Below are 19,965 nucleotides of genomic sequence, written 5' to 3' on the forward strand. Positions count from 1 at the left end.
AAATATTTCTACTAAATAAAGATTTAGTATTTATTATTTCTCAAAGGAAATGGATATTTTTATCATTATGTTACAAAGAAACAGTATGAACATTTATAGTAATAGAAAAGGCAATGCCAATACAGTCGCACCTTGGATCCCAAACGCCTTGCGAGTCAAACGTTTTGGCTCCTGAACGCCGCAAACCCGGAATTGAGTGTTCCAGTTTGTGAACGTTCTTTGGAACCCAAACATCTGATGGAGCTTCTGCAGCTTCTGATTGGCTGCAGGAGCTTCCTGCAGCCAATCAGAAGCCCTGATTTGGTTTTTGAACGTTTTGGAAGTCAAACGGACTTCTGGAATGGATTCCGTTCAACTTCCGAGGTACCACTGTATTTTGAAACCTAGTTTATAGCAAAGAAAAACGATGACACAGGGTAGAATGAGTTCAATTTTGCCCATGGCTCTTGCTGTTGTACGCACACGAAGGCTACTTGGTCTTTTGATTAACATAAGTGTACTATCATAAAGACTACTTAAACACCAGTCTTTGGGCATGTGGGTCTTTTGCATCTGCTTGGTGTATAATAATGAGCCAAAGCAGGTTATTCCTCTCTACATTGTTTTGTTGGGAAGACAAAAGGGATCCGTTCTGTTCTGTCAAGGTTCTGGTATGAATGCCCTGTTTGAACCAACTCAGCCTGGAGTATGCAAGGAATGGACCTAGCATGGGCTGTTCTGGGATGGTACCTGTCAGGGAACTGACATCGGAGCTAGAGGCGGAGGGGAGGCTCTCAAATGATGCTGGAGAAGGGCCCAGCAGGGAGAGAGGAAGCTCAGCAGATGGGGAAGCAAATCAGTGCAACACACCAGAGATAAAGGGGGGCAGATGGGGGAATCGGCGAGAGGGCTCCAGGACTCTTCACCGGACACCAGCGGGGAGAGCACGGGTCCTCCGCTACCCACACCCTCCCTGCGCAGAAGGCTTCCGCGCAGAGAGAGTAGGAGGAGACTTGGCGTCAAACAACTTTTATGTTGGAAAAGGTTTAAGAAACGCCCACTGACGGATTCTGCTAGCGACTGAGGCAGCCACGAAGTGAAGGGCTGTCCAGACAGAAAGGTTTAACAAGGCAACATAGCCAGGAGAGGCGGCAACTTACGCACGAGCAACCCATACTCATTACAGTGTGCAACTGCTGTGAACAGAAGGAAAGTAATACATTTGATATACCAGCTATACTTCTCCCCCCGCCCCCTCATTCAGAGATGGTGAAAATCTTGAATGGCAACTTGTCTTTCCCAGAAAGCACAACCCAGGCATTCGGTCTTGTTGCCTAGAAGGCAGCAATGCCTACGCTGTACTCCCCAGACATGTATTTTTTCTGACAGGAGAAGTGTTGTCATTGCAGCAATCAAATCTGCAGAGACCTTGTATGCTTGGATCCACTGGCTGGAATGAAGGTCTGACCCTTGCCTTGGGAGACTCTTTTACATATACTCCATGTCATTACCTCTCCCCAGCCTTGGGCATATTAAAATGAAGCCCTCTGCCACCTCACCCTTTCTTTCAAATTAAAGTCAAACCACAACTCGAGGCACAGTGCAGGCAAGTCTGATACCAGAGCTGGTCTTCAGGCAAATTCCTGCAACTCTTTTTGTACCTTCCCAGAATTATTCTGCTGGCTTCCAACTGAATAAGTGGATGCCACACAAAATGTAACTTCTTTCCATTTATATTTTCTTATTCATAGATCTTATTCTAGTTTTATGGAGATTTTCATTAACTCAACAACCAGGCTTTCCACAATGTAATCACTATGTCAGGATATGTCTGTGCACCAAAAGATTTTTAGAATATTCCCTCACTAACAATACTTTCCAAATGTCAGTGCATGGAAGATTGTTGAATTATTGGCACTCACAATGAGAATCAATAATGTACAAACAACAAGTTGCTTTAGGAAAAAACAACAACATAGATAAAGCACAGCAAACAATCTTCCTTTTATTCCCAAAGAACTCAAGAAACTTAAGCTAATTTGTGATGTTTTACATTTAATATGCACTTCATTTCTTTTATTATATTTTTTCCCAGTTGTGTTTGGACAGTTTGCCTATTTTCAAACAGCTCTAAACGATGTAGTAGAATTATTTGATGGAGAATATCCACAGGCTAGACTTCTGAGTTCACTTTCTGGATCTCACTCAGGTAAAAATATATTTCCTAAAAAACACTTTGTGAAAATATTCCCATTTTTTATTCGTGTTTAGAGTCATTCTTTCCCCTAGCCATTGCCATCATTCCTTTCTGTAGTTATTCTTTTTCTTAAGTAGCTCAATGTGAGATTATGCTGCGAAGTCAGTGACATGATAACCATATACAGTAGATTGAATTTAACTATGATGTAATCAGAGCAAAAAAAAAAAAGTTAGGACTGAGGACTATGCTTCTTGGATTAGTTACATATCTCATTCCAATCAATCAGGAATCCAGTAGGTAGCTACTTAAATGTGTGTAATCGTTCTCTCTTTTTCTGAAGTTCAGAAGTGAGTGCCAGAACTTACATTCCAAGAGCAGAAACATTTGTATATGAGATATATATGAACATGCGTGGAGGAACCCCATGGTTTTCCAGTATAAAACATAGGGGGGAAACAACCTTTCCTAAGTATACCCAGTGGGTATGGAATGCTGCCTGACTGTTGGAGGCAGTGGGAGGGGAACAGAAACCTAAGCAGGAGCAGGAGTAGAATATTGAGGAGGAAGGCGTATGCAACTAACTGGAACAGTGAAAAGGAACATTCCACATCACCAACATTTTGTTGCAAAACTCAGGGCTTAGCCCAAAGTACCGTAAGTCATTGTAAGTAAGAAGGAAGCAGTGCAAATAAGCAGGTGGATGTTTTCTTCAGCTGTTTAGAAATGTAATTTTAAAAAGGTGTTTTTGAACATGCTGCAGTTTATTTATGAAAAACGGTACTTAGTTTCAGCAAAAGCGAGTTATTTTATCGTATTACGTCTACCAATAAAACAGTACATAAAAACAACCCATCTCAAATGTAAATGTTTCATGCCAGTGTGTATAGAACATATGCTTCTGTTCTCTAGTTATTTTGTTCATGATTTCTCTCTGTTCATTTTAATTTGTAGGAGAGACTTTGCCCTTAGCCACATCCAATCAGATTCTCTTGAGGTTTAGTGCCAAGAGTGGAGCATCTGCCAGGGGCTTCCATTTTGTCTATCAAGGTATTGGTCTTTTTTTCTTTTTTACCTTTTTGTATTTTGTGGACTACATTGCCTTGGCCCTCACTGCCAGAGGAAGAACTCAAACTCCCAGCTCTAGTCCTGCCCAAGGCTTTCATGCTTAAATCCGATTGGTACACAAGGTAAAATACAGGTTACAAGGTTCAGCAGGTACGTAGGAGGCAGAATGCATGGCTAAGTCCAGTCAAACAAGTAACACCCACCCACCCCTTCTTTAGAAGAGCAGGACAGGTACAGCTATTGATGTGATAATAGCTTGCCTGAGACTAGGCAAGCAAAGGGGGATTCCTTCAAGTGGGCTGGCTCTGGGAGGTTTGTCTGTGCTGGTGTCTGTGTGTCCATGGAGATGCAGTCAAGGTTGTCTCAGCATCACTTACTCTCCAGAAGGGAAGGCTCCTCACTGGCAGGAGCAGGCTCTGGAAGCAGGAGGTTACGAGTGTCCAGTGTTGTAGGGAAGGGGCATTCTTTTGACAACCTGCTTCACCTCTCCCTAGTATCCAGATATCCATCCTCCAGGCCATCTGTACTCCTTTGCAGCATCAGACACTATTTGGAGTCTTCATTCCATTTTCCCCATCTTGCTCAGGATCCCTTTCCATTCCTCCTCAGCCCCTCTACAGCACCTCCACATGGGGTCATGACATATGTATGGTCTCAGTAGCACCAAATATATATATATTTGTCTCAAATAGTCATGGGAAATGCAGTGTGTTTTTAAGTGCCTTTGTAATTGATTCATGGCGTGTTTTGCAATCTTAGCTATTTTCTTTTAATTCACAAGGTGTGTTATTTGTCGTCATGATTGTGTTCAGAGATTAGATTAGGCACCTATAGGGTATGCAGTACCATGCAACCTGGTGTCTTAACCCATGTGCTGAACTCCTCATGTGCAGCATTCATATGCCAGTGATTTACAGAACAACCCAAAACCTCTTTGGACAGTGGTGGTGGTGGACATAGATGTCTCTCTGTCCAGCCCTGCAAGGCTAACTTCACCACCTGCTAGCTGCCACCGTCATCATTACATTCTGGTGACGATCCCCACCTTTTACCTGTCAAAGTAGTGGGTGTGGGGTGGAGTTTCCACTGTTAAGATCACATCTGCTGCCATTGTGTGATTCCTCTTAGCTTGAACTCTTGAAGCCAATTTTCATGGGCATTGGAGGCTACAGGAACTGGGGGAATTGGCCGAAATCTTCTTCCTTCCTCTTCCATTAGTGAAGTCAATCACTGGATCACAAATTCCTTCTGTGATCAGAAGAAGTAACTGAATTCCATCCTACAAGACCTGCCCCCAAATAAGGTGTATGGGATTGCAGCAATCATGATTTCGAATACTTTGGACAGCATCCAGTGTTTTTCTGTATAAATGAAGGCACCTCCACTAGAGCTGTGCTATTGAAAGGGGTCACTGTAGGAGGGGAAGCCATTGGATTTGACCCTATGTGTTTTTTTGTCTTCTGCTACTTATAAAAATATAGTTCCAGATTCAAAGATTGGGGGTAGGTAGCATTTCATTATCATGTAACAAATTGTTCAGCAGTTTTGTATTGTTTGCTAGTTTGGGGAGGGAGGGGTAGTGTTTATGTTTATTCATCACTGGCATTAGGATATAGGATTTCTCTGTCTAGTGGCATTTGAGAATAGGAAATGCTATTCTCAGCATCTCGGAATGAATCAAGTAAGTAAGCCTGCTTTATTTATCTCTGGAGAACCTTGCAGCTAGTCAAGTTTCCATTTTTGGAAGATGAATGCATTAGGATCCCTAGCTGCTAAAGCTTTAGCCAGGGCCATGCGGCTTGTGGCATTTAATTAGATTTAATAAATATGCTACCACAATTTGGGGATTTTCAATCTTCTTGTGAAATATAGGAACAGATTTCCCAGGACTGCCTGCCTGCTAATGTTAAGATACCTCTGAGAGCAGCATCCCCATTCCTGAATGAACACTCTAATCTGGCCTGCAAAGTCAATCATTTTATTTATCACCCAGTATTCCAGATTGACCCTATTACATGTTTGCTTTTCCACTAGGCTGATTTCTATTTTGTTTCATAGCACTAAAAGATGAATAATAATTACTACAGAAAATGCAATTTCTCTCTGATACCATCTAAGAAGACTAACTTGTCAACATTATGGTTTAGAATTAGACTGAGGATTAGGAGGGAGAGGTGCCCATAGCTAGCCTGATTGTATATTCTGTTCACAGCTAGTGAAATATTAGATTTCAAGCTTTGGATTTTGATATAATGGCCCTTCCTCTCCCCCCACCCCCCACAAACTAATGCCATTTTCTCTACATATTTCTTTTTGTCTCCAATAAACTGCCTTTCTTTTTGTGATGACTCACATTTCTTTATATTTCATACTTCACAAAAAGCAGGATGATTAGCTGTTACATGAATGAGCAGAACCTCTACAAAAAAATCCTCAAAAAACAGTGTTGACATTTTATAATGTTAACTACCCTCACATTTTCAGTACAATTGGGTTTTAAAGGGAGTCATTTGCTCTCATTTCCATAATTATGCCATGCTGGCTTATTTCCTATAGCTCTCTGAAACATCCAGTGCTGGCCCAAGACATTAGCCCTTGGAAAGCCTATATGGTTTACTCTAGCAAGAATGAACTCACATTCTACCATTTCAGGGCCTTTGCACAAATGCAGTTTGTGTGCTTGTTCATTTGTTGTACAGTGATACCTTGGTTTACAACCATAATCCATTCCAGATCCGTCTGGTTGTAAACCAAAGCAGGTTGCAACCCAAGGCATGCTTTCACCAATGGGGCCTCCCCCCCCCCAAAAAAGTGTTGTAATCCAAAAATAAATGTGTTGTAATAAGAAAAAAGGGGGGGACACGCACTTCCGGGTTTGACGTGGTTGTAATCTAAAACGGTTTTAATCCAAAGTGGTTGCAAACCACTGTATTTATTAAATTTTTATTCTCCCCCCCCCCCCCCAAGGAGCCCAGGGCAGCAAACAACAAGCAATAAAACAATGAAAACTGCTTTGTATTAGTATTTGTATTTTTAAAAAAGTATCTGTCATCATTCAAAGAAGTTTTGTAGGTGTCCCAATGGGTTCCCCATTTAAATCAGGCAAATCTGTGATCAGTAGTTGCTGGACTACAATTCTCTTCATTGTATGATGGCTAGGGTTCATGGGATTTGAAATCTAACACCATTTGGAGGGTCACATGTTTTACAGTGCTTCTTTAAGAAGCAGTATGATAATCATTGCTTCTTCTTTAAAATATACATGGAAACACAAGGGTTGGAGCTTTGTGGCATTGCTAGTACTTCCTAGATATTCCACGTTATCCTATGCCGTAATGGGCATAGGCAACACTTGACCAAGAGAATGAGCTTTAGTATCGCCTCCATTTGCTATGTTGATGGACAGATATTAAGAAAAATAAGGGATACATGTCATGTGACAAAGGTATTTGAGAGCAGAAGCAGTAAAGGAAGCAGTAAAGGAGTCTAGAAATGTTGTGAAATGCTGAAAAGCTGCGGAATCATTTAGCATGCTGAGTCACTGTGACTTATCTTGAGGATGACTCATTGTATCTGCTTGCAGGCAGACTAGGTGTCTCACTCAGTGTCTGTGACTCAGTATCTGCAGTGTGTCTGTGTGAGGTGGAGCCTGTGCTCTGTGAAGCCTGTGCTCAATGGAAACTCTGTATGCTCTGAAGCTAGTTTAATCTTCTGTTCATTATGCTGTTATTTGCAAACAAGTTTAATTTTAACTTAGTGAAGCTTTTATTCTTTTACTGAAGAAGACTCTGCATTATTAATTTACATTGCGCGTCAGTACATCCAGTTTGGATTTGTGTGGGACTTCTACAGGGCTTCTACTGCTAAAAAGCAACTGAATGGGAGAAGGCCTATTACTCTGTATATTGTATTTTGCTACCGAATAGTGAGGAGCTGGGATGTAGCCACTCTAGGCAATAAAGGTCATCCATATTGCCAGGGCCTGTGGGGGAAGCATAAGCATGCCATCAATGCAATCGTGTAGATTAAGCCCAGTTGTGAAGTGTGTGGAGTCCAAAAACCCATACTTTGTCATTTAGCAGCAAATGGTGTTGTACATAGAATGCAGCCATACAAAAGCTGAAGTTCAATACCTATTTGCTTATCCAGCGGTTTATTTCCCCCCCAGCTGCTTTTAGCTTAAATCAAGAATATTTCTTCTCCAAAGTACAGTGGTACCTCGGGTTACATACGCTTCAGATTACATACGCTTCAGGTTACAGACTCCACTAACCCAGAAAGATTACCTCAGGTCAAGAACTTTGCTTCAGGATGAGAACAGAAATCTTGCAGTGGCGGCGTGGCGGCAGCAGGAGGCCCCATTAGCTAAAGTGGTGCTTCAGGTTAAGAACAGTTTCAGGTTAAGTATGGACCTCCAGGACGAATTAAGTACTTAACCCGAGGTACCACTGTAGTCTGAATCAAATCAGTCACACTACATTAAGTTTACCAGACGTCCCCGTTTCCCAGGGACAGTCCCCAGATTTACAAATCAGTCCCCATACAAAATCCGTTGACGTTGAAAAGTGTCCCCGGATTGATTGGGAAAAAATATGGTAACCTTGCACTACATTCCACCCAAAAGGTGTGTTTCTTGTGGACTTGGTCTGTTGTACTCATCTATTTAAAGTTTAGTTGTCAAAATTAAAGAGTGGCTTGACTGAATTTTGGTGTGACTGTTGTGGAACAAGTGACTCAAGGAATTCAACCTGATTAGTATAATGATGCTTTTAGCCAACAAGTAATCTTTCAGTTTCTTTAAGGAAGCCTCTGTTAGTGCAAACTAAATTCTCTGTAGTTTCTAGGTGATGTTCCTCAGACTACACCTCTTTCCTCCTGTTTGTGCAGCTGTTCCACGAACCAGTGATACACAATGCAGCTCCGTGCCAGAGCCAAGATATGGTAGGAGGATTGGCTCTGAATTCTCAGCCGGTTCCGTGGTTCGCTTTGAATGTAGTCCTGGCTATCTTCTGCAAGGCTCCAAAGCCATCCGCTGCCAGTCTGTGCCCAATGCTTTAGCTCAGTGGAACGACACAGTGCCAAGCTGTGTGGGTAAGGCATTATTATATTTAGGTCATCCGTTTCTAAATCAGAATTCAAGAACACTACTTGTTTCATCAAGTAGTATTTAACACTTAAATTCTCTCTCCATTGATTAATACTGGTCGTGTCCAATTTGAAAGAGCAATTTGTCATTTCAAAAGTAATTGAGTACCAGCTGGTTGGTAGGCAGTATAGTGTTTCACATAATAACCTATTAGATTAACAAGGTTGATGCATGTTTTGCTGAATATTTATTATCAGTGTGACTGCCTCTAAAATCATAAGTATAATATGGAGCATAATGTCAATGTCTAGAAATCACCCTTCTGTTAATTAATTGATTTTTTCCCCATGAAACATCCTTTATAGCAGATTTATAACTGATACAATTAGAAGTCTGCTGTTACAATGTCATATTTTAGAATAACAAGATCCAAAATAAATTCATCCAAACAATGCACTTAACACTGTGTTTTGTCAGTGAAACTCGCTAATGGAATTGTGTTTACTGTTTTGAATTCTTTTGCATGTATTAAGTATCCCCCCCTTTTTTTTTACTCTCAAGACTTGTGCATTACAATTATTAATAATACTGACAGGGACAGTGTGACTTTAGAGAGAATAAAATAAGATCATAGTGATTTGAATCATAATAGCTAATATAATTTTACCTGAGTACATTCAGCCCCTAGTATATTGTCACAGGGCAGAAGAAAGTTCTGTTTTCCACCTTGGACATAACTAATTCCAACACAACGGAGTTTCATCTTTATTTTTATTGAAATTCTCTTTAATCTGGATGTTAAGAAGCATTCATCCTCTCTCTGCTTCATATCCAGTATAAATATAATTAAAATTAATATATTAATGTTGCATTGGCAGGCCTGGCAAGCAACCACAGTCCGTCCTGTCTTGGCTGATCTGGGACATGTAGCTGCAGGGTAGCTTCAAACCTACCTGTCTTCTGTGGCACAGACCCTATTTCTCTGCCAGCTTCAAAGAAGGGTTTTTTTTTATTTTTCTCTCTTTCCTTTTGTCTGTCTACCTCTCTTACTCTGAAGACTCTGTGGCTGTTTTCCTGCCCCATTCTCTACAACCTTCCCATTCCTCTGTGGTGTTTTTTCCTACTCCAGTCTCACAGTGCATTGCCTGTTTTGTGGGGAAATTAGACTAGAATAAGAAAAAGGAAGAAATTCTGGCGTAAAGTCACCTGAATTTAAAATATCATTTCCATGGTTTGGCAGCCATGGCCACTATTAGAGAAAATTTAATTGAATGTGCATATTTCTATGCATACATATATTTATAGATACTTCCTTTGAATGTGAAAGTGTGTCTTACTTTGGTTGAAACGAGGTCTTATTTCTATTGTTAGTGTTACTTTGCTGTTCCCTGAGCATGACTTTACCTTTGTCGTTATCTCTAATTCAATTTTCAGTGCCATGCAGTCGAAATTTCACTGAACGGAGGGGTACTATATTGTCTCCAGGCTATCCCGAACCTTATGGTAACAGCTTGAATTGTGTGTGGAAAATCATAGTGACTGAGGGATCAGGTATTCAGGCAAGTCCATATTTTGCCCACAGTGGAATATGAACTACTTCATAATAGTAGTAATGACTTGATGGTTGATTGATCACTCCTCTTCCCAAACCCCAGCCAAATATAAAGAAAAACATCAGCTTGCTTACATGTATTTATTTATTTATGGCATGTATATGCCATCCAATCAACTATTTTCCCAGGGTGGTGTAAAACAGTAAATTACAGTTAAAAACAATCAATGCAAAAATATAAAGGAAAACAAATCACACAAGTATAGCAGCACAAACAGCATCATGAAAGCATCACGAGGCAGCATAAAACCAATAAGTCTATGATGTAGATTTCTTAAGTCTGGGCAAGTATATAGTTCTCCATGTTCCCAGAGTTTCAGAGTATCTTTGGCTCAGAGCCAGTCCAAGAAATGTTGCTGTCCATGGCAAAGGGCAAGATGCCACCAGTTAATTCCATGAGCAGAGGCTGACTTTCAACACTGGCAATGGAATAACATCCTCCACTGTGCCTGGGGATGGCTGGCTGCTTCAAAGAGCGCATGATAGGCTGTGTAGCATGCAAGTCTCTGATCTCCAGTAGAAGGGAATAGGTAGGAAGCTTAACAGGAATGCCACTGCTGCCTCACCTCAGCACCTGCTGCCTGAGTGCAGCATCTTTTTCACTTTGTCTAATGGTAAGTCTGGCCTGATCAAGTAACACACCTTCTCATTTCACCCCACATGGCGCAATGAAGCTAAAATCACTCCTGTCTACCCCACTTATTATGCTTAAAAGAACCAGTTGCAGAATCAGGATCGATGTTGCAGGGCATTGGGCTGGATGACCACCGGGGTCCCTTCCAACTTTACAGTTCTCTGATTCCTTCTTCCTTTTATCAAAGCATTTTTTAATACATAGTTAAATAAAGCAATATCACCATCTGCTGACAGCTAGAGAAACAACTAACGAGGGCATCCAAGTGCATTCAGTTAATTTAACACCATAAATATGATGGAAATAGAATCCAGCTGTGGGGTACTGGTTAGAGGTGCATATCAGCTATGTGTGGAGGCCAAAAAACGAGGCATATGGAAGTGCCAATATCCCCTCACCCTCAAGTCAGATCAGGGCCCCCCAAAAGTCTTGTATTGTTCTGTTTTTTTATTATTACTTATTTAAGACGGAGCATACACTTGAACAACATGAAAGAAAGAAAGAGAAAATTGAATTAAAATCAAAATTAAGCATGTTCTGTTTTTAATTCATTTTTCTATTCAGAATAACTCCAAGTTTTTGTATTTCTCTGTTTCTCTAGGGAAGCTGCCTTTGCAAGAAGTGAGGTTGTCCCACATGTTGTCAGTAAAGCACCAAAGAGCTCTGGATTGGGTTTTTGTTGTGGTTAAAACCCGGCAGTACAGGATTTTATTTTTATTTTTTAAACCCTCGAAGTCATAAAAAACCCAGAGCTGTTCAGAACTTCACTGGCAATGTTCTGGACAGCCTCATATTGTAAAGCCTCTTGGAGACCTGTAAAACTTATATTGGAAGCATAAAGTCTATCTCAGAGGATACAAACAAACTCTGGAAAGGTTTTTAAAATGTACAAACAAGAATAAATACCACTCAGCCAGCTCTTAATTGGTTTAAAATCAGAAACAGCAAGAGACAAACCCTCACCCCTTTTACACATAGAAAATTATAGAGAAAAGTGAATCCCTTCTACATATGCCTGGACTCATTTGTCTGCAGTTAAACTACTCCAAAAGTAGTGTTGCCATATTTCCCAAAATGAAAATCTCCTTTTTTCCTTTTTTGGGGGGAGCGAAGCCGTTGAGCTTTTTCGGGACATCTCCCCACAAAATGTTTTTTGGGGAACATCTCAGAAACAGAGAAGATTTTTTTTTTAATGTTCAGATAGAGATGCAAGGCAAATCTTGAGACCCATGTACACCCCTAGTATTTATAGATCCACTGATCGCAAGCATTCATCATGTCTTTGCAGACATTTCAGTGTTATGACAACTGCTACTTAGTGTAAAAACCAGTGGTGAAGTTTGTGACTGATTTGAGTCCTGCAACAGGTTCTTCCACAACTAAATCCAACCTCTTGTCCTGCAAAAACAAAACAAGCCATAAACCAAAGACATAAAAATCACAGTCTTTATTTTCATTAGGTTTTCCTCCTTTAACCAAAATAACTCCTTTTCTAAATACAAATTTCTCTGCCCACACAGGCTGCCCTGATCAATCAGGGGAAATTCCACATCTATTAGCACATTCCTTTGTGTGTGCAGCCTTTTCACTTCCATTGCAATGAATGAACTACCCCCCTAAGAACTCTGTATCTGCACTGGCAGGGGTCTGGAGTGGAGTGATTGTGTATAATTCTGCCTTGCAAACATGACTTCCTTGGGATATTGATAATATCTGTACTGCTGCTTCCGTATATCTTGCCATTATTTTTTTTAGTCTTCCTCCTCTTCTTTCTTTAAATGCCTTTCTTCCTTTGTAAACATCTGTCATCTGCCGCTCACTTGAATCCAAGCTATTCAGTTTTGTAATGTGCCTTTTTCTGCACTGTGGAAGGTTCTATGTTTGAATACTGAAAATATCCTCATGCTTACTAAAGTAGCAGAAAAGGGAGGAGGCTTCTAGACTAGCTCATACTTTAACATCTAGATTTATAGGTGCAGGGCATTTTTATTGGGTAACATCCATATATTTTCTCCACCATCTGAAGTCGGGTACACTTCATCTTCTTCATCTGCTGCAATGCAGCTCTGCGCTGATAGAGAGCACTATCCTAACCCTTCCATGCTGATGGCTGGGCGCTTGGGATGTCACTTCCGTACCTCTCTGCTGGCCTCTGCAAGCAGAGAAGAGCACTGCCAATGAAAGGAAGGCACCCTACCTAGATGTGTGGGAAACTATCACTAGAGGTTCTCCTGCTGGCAAGAGTAAGCAGGAAGCACTGAAATGGAGCACTTCGAGGGTGAGGTGAAAGCTTTGGTAACATCAGATCCAAAGCCTGGAAGATGCCCCAGGCCCTTCAGCTATGCTTGCCTGGAACTGGCATATCAAATGCAACCAAGAACTATTTTCACCATTCACCGACCTGGCTAGCATAAGCCACCAGGTCTTAGGTCTCAGCAGTAGATTTGCCACTCCCATTCCTTCTAGACCCCACTGAAGATTGGTCTGTCATTTTTTGGAAATGTGACACTTCAGCAATGAATGCCTTGTTTTTCCATAGTCAATTGCTGCTCTTTGATGTCACTTTGCAGTTACAAAGGTGCACAATATTGTGAGGTCAAAATGTGTGTTTAGCTTATGCAGCTACGTTTTGCTGTCAATCTCATTGCTGCTTCTTTTTGTCTTTGATGTCACAACTTCTGAAAAGATATGTGACTATACTGTTTAATGAACACCCGGTGGTGATTCTTTCACAGATCCAGGTCATAAGCTTTGCCACTGAGCATAACTGGGACTCTCTTGAAATCTATGATGGTGGTGACTTGACAGCACCAAGGCTTGGGAGTTTTTCAGGTATGTAGAAATCTACATTGTGGTCTTATAATGGTGAAACCATAGGGATGGTGAACAAATTTGGATAGGTTCGTATTTTTATGTGGACCTCCTGATTCACACTTCCTAAAAAAAAATATGCCAGCTGAAATGTAGTTTTCCTTCAAAGTTCACACTTGCCTGAAAGTGGCGAGTCAATTCTCCAACCATTATTACATCTTGCAAGCTTATATGTTTATATGCTTGCACAGATGGAACAGTTGCGTGTGAAGATCCCCAGGAGCTATCCAAACGCAGTACTGACGACTGGGCCCCACCATACCGTCAGTGCAGGTAAACATCATGGGGGAGCACGTGACTCAAGCTCACCCCAAAATGCTCCCAGGGACTCTTGCGAGATCCTACCCCCCGAAAGGGGTCGACAAAAGCATGGCGAGACCCTGGATTCCTTTAATGGAGTACCTGTTCTCTGACCTCCCCTCCACACCACCATTTTAACTGATGCCTACCACCAAACCTTACGAAGTTGTGACGATTTGCTATGTGGCAGGCGAAACCCAAGTGGCACCAGCCAACCGAGCCCCTGCCCCAAAAGCAGACGGCCCACAATGGCATAGCAAGGTCAAAACAAGACCCTAAATATAGGGAAGGGTGGGTGGGTGATCCAGTGCACGAAGCTAAAAGAGGAAGCTTAATGCAACGTGCAGCAGTATATAAAGATCCCTTGGTTATTACACAACATTCCCATTGGACAGATTTGCCCAACAACCGAGGGACCACTAATCAGGTTGCTGTGGCTATCCAATCGTTCCCACCCACACAACAGTGAGGTCAGTCCTGATGATCTCAGCGCACCACGTGGCCTCTGTGAGGAGGACCCGATTTATAATAATGTGACGTTGAACCTCACCCTATATGTTTTATTCTTCTTTATATGTTGTGCTTCTTTAAAAGTTCCTGTGTTGCATAGATCTTGTGATAAATGACAGTGTTCATAACCTGTCCCATATTTCTGGTAGGTACTACAGTACCAGCATTGTTGAACAGCACCTCCAATCAACTTTACTTGCACTTCCACTCTGATATTAGTGTGGCAGCTGCTGGTTTTCACCTCGAGTACAAAAGTAAGTTTTAATTTTATTATAATTTTGATTGGCATTGTGCCTCTTGTTTGTGTTTGCTAGGTATCATTCATATCATCACATTGTTGCACGCCACCCAAAGCGGTACAAAATTCCAGGGGTTCCAGGGGCTTATCCAGGGGTTCCAGGTTTCCTTTGGAATGAGGGTCAGTGGAGACTATGGTGTCTTTATGATATATGGTTTATTTACACAGACACACACACACACACACACACACACACACACTATCATATTTGATGGAGGTACTCACAGCATTAACCCCCACAGCCTTGGATTGCAGCAGAAATCAGGCAAGGCCTTCATCCTTGCTTCTAGCTTCGCACACAACTCAACTCTGGCCTTTGTCTTTCTAACTGCCAGGCAGTTGAGGGAAGGGAGGCATCCATTGGCTGTCTGGCACAGAGCCTCTTCCTTTGTTACCTTCATGGCCCATACTTGGAGAGCCATTACCAGGAATGCTAGCGTGGATCTAGGAATTAGAATGGGACTCAGGCATAGAGCCCACCCTCTAAACTCATAACAACATTTCCCCCCTACATAAATCCAGAACTGTCTTCACTGTGTTGCCTTTCCCCTGGTATTTTTTTATGTTAATAATGTCCAGTTTTATGGCATGGATAAAAGGTTGTTTTATACTTTTATTCTATTCATTTGTCAATATGTGCTCATTTGTGTGTGATCTCTGTAGTTGATATAATGACAGAGAATCATAGCAACTGCATGCTTCATGTAATGGTTTTGTCTGTCCCACCCTTTCAGTCATGGAATGTTGTGTACAGCACATAGGCTGCTCTGGCAGGGTGTACAGTTGCTGTAAAGTCTTTGAGATTTGCTGTTTTACAATTATGCATGTTGATAGTGATTTTTATGTTGAAAAATAACAGCAAGGTCAGTTAGACTTCACATGCCATTGTAGTTTCCATTGCGGGGTATTGTCTTATATAGAACAGGCATCCCCAAACTTGGCCCTCCAGATGTTTTGGGACTACAACTCCCATCATCCCTAGCTAACAGGACCAGTGGTCAGGGATGATGGGAATTGTAGCCTCAAAACATCTGGAGGGCCAAGTTTGCTTAACCAGACAAGGGAAGTTATTAATAAAGGTGTGATCATTATTATTTTTATTTTAACTTGCAGGCAGTATGCTTAATAACTTGCATCCTAAATTTATTTGGCTTTCTTGGTATACATTTAACCCCCATGCCAGATTGCTAAAGTCAGGGGGTTTTCCCCCCCTATCAGCAGGAGGGCACATAGTATTGTGCAAGACAGCTTACAATATATTTTAAAAGAATAAAAAATAAGTATAAATGTTACAACATGAACAGGGATCACTAAATACTTGAAAGCCCAGTTGGGATGCTAATTATTCTTGCTGGTTCTCTTTCTTCACGTAAGCATGGAGAATGACATCGTTTTCTGCTGCATCATGTGCTTGGATCAGGAATATATTGTATTTTATGCCAAAAAGGTTATCACTGTGTTTTCACTTAGTAAATTACAGCACCATCCTAACCCTGTCTACTCAGAGGTAAGCCCTACTGAATTAAGTGGGGCAAACCTCCAGGTAAATTGGATTAGGATTGTAGCCTAAATAAAAGTAAAGTGTGACACAGCCCTCCAGTTCTATATCATTTGGACGAGGATTTGGAAATGAAGCCATGGAATTCCTGCTAGGATACCAGGAAGTTGTTAACTGAGATTTGATCACTGGGGAACATTTTGCACACTCTTATTTACATAGTGGCACTCATGTCCTTTTCAAACTTTTTAAAACTACTGATGCAAAATAGTGGTGTCCTCTGTGCGTAGCTATGTACATCAGTGAGTCATTCATATTAGCTAGAGGTAGGCGTTACAAAGCTGATTCTTAAATTTTAAGCATGAATATAGATATTAATTATTAGTCTGATAAATAGCTTGACAGAGATTAGATTCGCCAAACATCTTTACGTTTGCCTATGCAAACATTCTATTACCTTGTAGAAGGGCAATAACAATTTTCTGTGAGACTAGGGCTTATTAGAGTATGTAGATGAAGGCACCAAATAGTCCCTTAATGTTGATATTCATCTCCTTTTAATGAGCAGTCCCAAACAAGCAAGTATACCGATAAGCATCAATAGTAATACTTATAATTGGGGTAATCACTTTTCTAAAATGTTAATGTGTGCAAATTTTTGGAAAGGCCAGATTTCCAGCTGATGATAAATATTCAGGACCAGCAATCAGCCACAGGGTATCTTTATTCTGTGGTTCAATTTCCCTATTTATTTCCACTATTTGTATGCAAAGCTTCCTGTAATTTATATGAAAAAGAGGTAATTTATTGATGATGCCAAATGAGTTTCTGAAGCTTATTTATACAGAATGTGTTTTGAAAGGCTGCTGGTTTATAACACCTGCAGATGTTACGTCCTGGGCAGGATTCTGATGTCAGTAACTTGACTATTGCTCTTACCTGCTATCCACAAGGTTAGATCAAACCTTCTGACTTTGTGTAACAGTGGTCCATTCCAGTTGAAACATTAAGCCATACTTTAGTGCTACGTGAAAGTGCAGAACCTAGACTTCTGCTCTAGGGCAATGGAATTTGCTACCACCAGTCTTTAAAAGGAGATTAGACAAGTTCATGGCTATCAATAACTACTCGTAATGATCAATGTATGCTACCTCCATGATCTGAGCTAGCATGCCACTGGATACCAGTTTCTGGGGAACAATAGAGGAAGAGGACTGCTACCTTTTTGTTCCACTTTTGGGCTTTCTTGGGCATCTGGTTGGGCGTTATGGAAAACAGGATGTTGGATCAGATAAGCCTTTGATATGATCCAGCAGGGCTTTTCTTACATGTTTTCCTTTACCTCTTCTCCTGTGGGACTGCAAGGAAAAATCAGAAGCATCCGCATGCTGTTTTAAACTATTCATGGTTTGAGCTTGCCTGTTGCGCTGAAACAGGTAACTGGGGGACAGGGAGATGGACTGCTTTTCAGAATTTGCAAGGAAGTCTAATTTTTAAAAACACAATGGTCAATGGTTCTACTTCTACTTATATTTTCAAAAGGAAAGAGCCTTAGCTAGAGTCCAAAATGGCAGTGATAGCTTTGCCATGAATCATGGCTAAAGAGTTGTGTCTTAAATTAATCTGAAATATAATAAGCCTTGCTTTTCAGCACGTTACGCAACCAATTTAGGATCAGACATGAGGTGATAAATATTATTATTTTTTAGAGAAAAAAAGGTTTCACTAAGTAAATACGAAACCAAATAAGTTAGGTTTGTGATGTGCATGTCATATTCAATTCTGTGATTAGAAGGAAACACTGAAGATTAGTTTAGCATATTCTTTCTTAGTTTTGATGTGAATGTTTTTCTGTGCTCTCACTCTTTGTGCAACAATTGATTCACTGATGAAATGTTATCAGACGTACTTCCCTCACCCACCGTTCTGAATTGCTGCAATGAAAATGAATGGCAATAAATCACCATATCTTATGAACATAACCTGGACAAGTACTGATTTAATAAAAATCTTGATTTCGTCTCTTGATTTGGCCAGCAATTTTTAATGTGCCAGTTCTAAGCAGGTTTACTTGAAAATCAGCTTACTGAAATCAATGGCACTCACATCTTTTTAAAATGCTAAGTGTCAGGGCGCTTGACTGCACTGCCTGGTTTTCTTGTTTTGTTTTTTTGTTTGCAGAAAAATACTTTGCTTTCAGATAGATCTACCAATACAAACAAACATCCCTCTAGAACTTAATAGCTTTTTAGCATCTTCGTGTTAGTGAAATAATTGCAGTGTGGGTAGCTTATAATAATATAATTGAGCAGCTAGCTACACAGAAAGTTGTGCAGAATACACAGCCACCGCAGGCTCCTTTGACTGCTGCTAATGCTCTTGTGTGTATTGAACAAAATAAGTTTTTCTGTGGATCAAGATGGAAAAAGAAATAGCATCAAAGGGCCTTTGTGAAGCATTTGAACATATGAACAAATTCTGTCTACTTTTGTTATATTTGCAAGGGTTTTGTTTCTGTTTTCACCAGAAGATATTTAAGTTGATATTTTCACACTCCCTGTAGTAAGTGCAGTGGGGTGGTATTGTGTTTGGCTCTAAAAGAGCAAAAAAGGCACTTGTACACATCATGCATCTGCTTGGAGCAGGCATAGGCAAACTAGGCCCTCCAGATGTTTTGGGACTATAACTCCCATCATCCCTGACCACTGGTCCTGTTAGCTTGAGATGATGGGATTTGTAGTTCCAAAACATCAGGAGGGCCCAGTTTGCCTATGCCTGGCTTTGAGCAATCATATGCCATTAGTTGTGGTTTGGCCTCTTTCTTCTCAGTGGCTCATTCCGAGTTTTCTTCATGCCCACCTACCCTGGGTATGCAGTAAAGCACAGTATGGTTTCATAATTGGCTGAATTGTTTGTTGTTTAGGGAAGTTTTTAATGACTGATGTTTTAATGTATTTTTAATCTTTTGTTGGAAGCCACCCAGAGTGGCTGGGGAAACCCAGCCAGATGGGCGGGGTATAAATAATAAGTTGTTGTTGTTAATAAGTTGTTGTTGTTGTTGTTTTGCTCTTAACCCATACTGACAGGTTTGTCACTTCCTGCCAATCTCCTACCTTGAAAAATACCTGTATGGTTTGATCCACAGTGTATCTCCTTTGTTGTAAAGTTAATGAAGCTGTGGGTCTAGAAGATCATTGCTAGGATTCCCACTTCTTTATTCTGAATGTGCAACTACCTCTTTCCATTCTTTATCTTATATTAAGATATTAGGTTGCTGCTTAAGAGATAGGTTTTGTTAAAATGCTACTGAAGCGCACCTATTTCAGATGCTTAAACCTTTTTCTTTCAAATGCAAAATGGTTTCTTGTATTTATTAAATACATGTACAGTCACTCCAAATCCAGCAAGAGTCACCCTTACACAAAGCACTGGAATATCCTGATGTTTCCCACTGTACAGCTGAAGGCTCTTACTCTGGCCTTCCTGTAAATTGAGCACACCCATATTTTGGGTAAGAAAAACAAAATACGAAATGGACATACGATATCGGTGAACAGATGGGGAAACTGTCTTTGAAGAAGAAGAGAATTGATAATAGCCTGATTTGCTAGGCATAGCAGTACAAGTCTTTTGATGTTTCAGATGAATGACTATGGCTTAGAGTTCGCCAAAGGCACACCTAGAATCTTTATTTACCCATAGTAAAGGCATACATTCTATGTGCATTGGTATTTTAATCAGATTGCACACCCCTAGCTACACTGTGACACCAGTTTTTAAGACCCACGGGTTTGTAATGTAAACACTTAGCACAGTGTGATGTTCATTGTCTCAAAATGGTGAGGGGGAAGAGGAAAGAATATTGCATTTTTGTTTTATGCAATAATTCAGTCTCGGATTGATTGCAATAAT

General features: G+C 40.7%; 1 protein-coding gene across 4 annotated transcripts in view; it reads left to right on the plus strand.

The window, feature by feature from the left end:
- The window catches only part of CSMD1 (CUB and Sushi multiple domains 1), a 940,367-nt gene that overhangs the window by 812,218 nt on the left and 108,184 nt on the right, over positions 1–19,965 (plus strand). For all 4 annotated transcript variants that reach the window (XM_080998891.1, XM_080998892.1, XM_080998893.1 and 1 more), the window contains 6 exons: positions 2,075–2,188; positions 3,131–3,226; positions 8,132–8,335; positions 9,765–9,889; positions 13,312–13,408; positions 14,407–14,511. In XM_080998891.1, the coding sequence (XP_080855017.1) occupies positions 2,075–2,188; positions 3,131–3,226; positions 8,132–8,335; positions 9,765–9,889; positions 13,312–13,408; positions 14,407–14,511 (741 nt within the window). The remainder of the gene's footprint in view (positions 1–2,074; positions 2,189–3,130; positions 3,227–8,131; positions 8,336–9,764; positions 9,890–13,311; positions 13,409–14,406; positions 14,512–19,965) is intronic.

Source organism: Podarcis pityusensis (assembly GCF_964106645.2).
Source record: "Podarcis pityusensis genome assembly, chromosome: 3".
NCBI lineage: Eukaryota > Metazoa > Chordata > Lepidosauria > Squamata > Lacertidae > Podarcis > Podarcis pityusensis.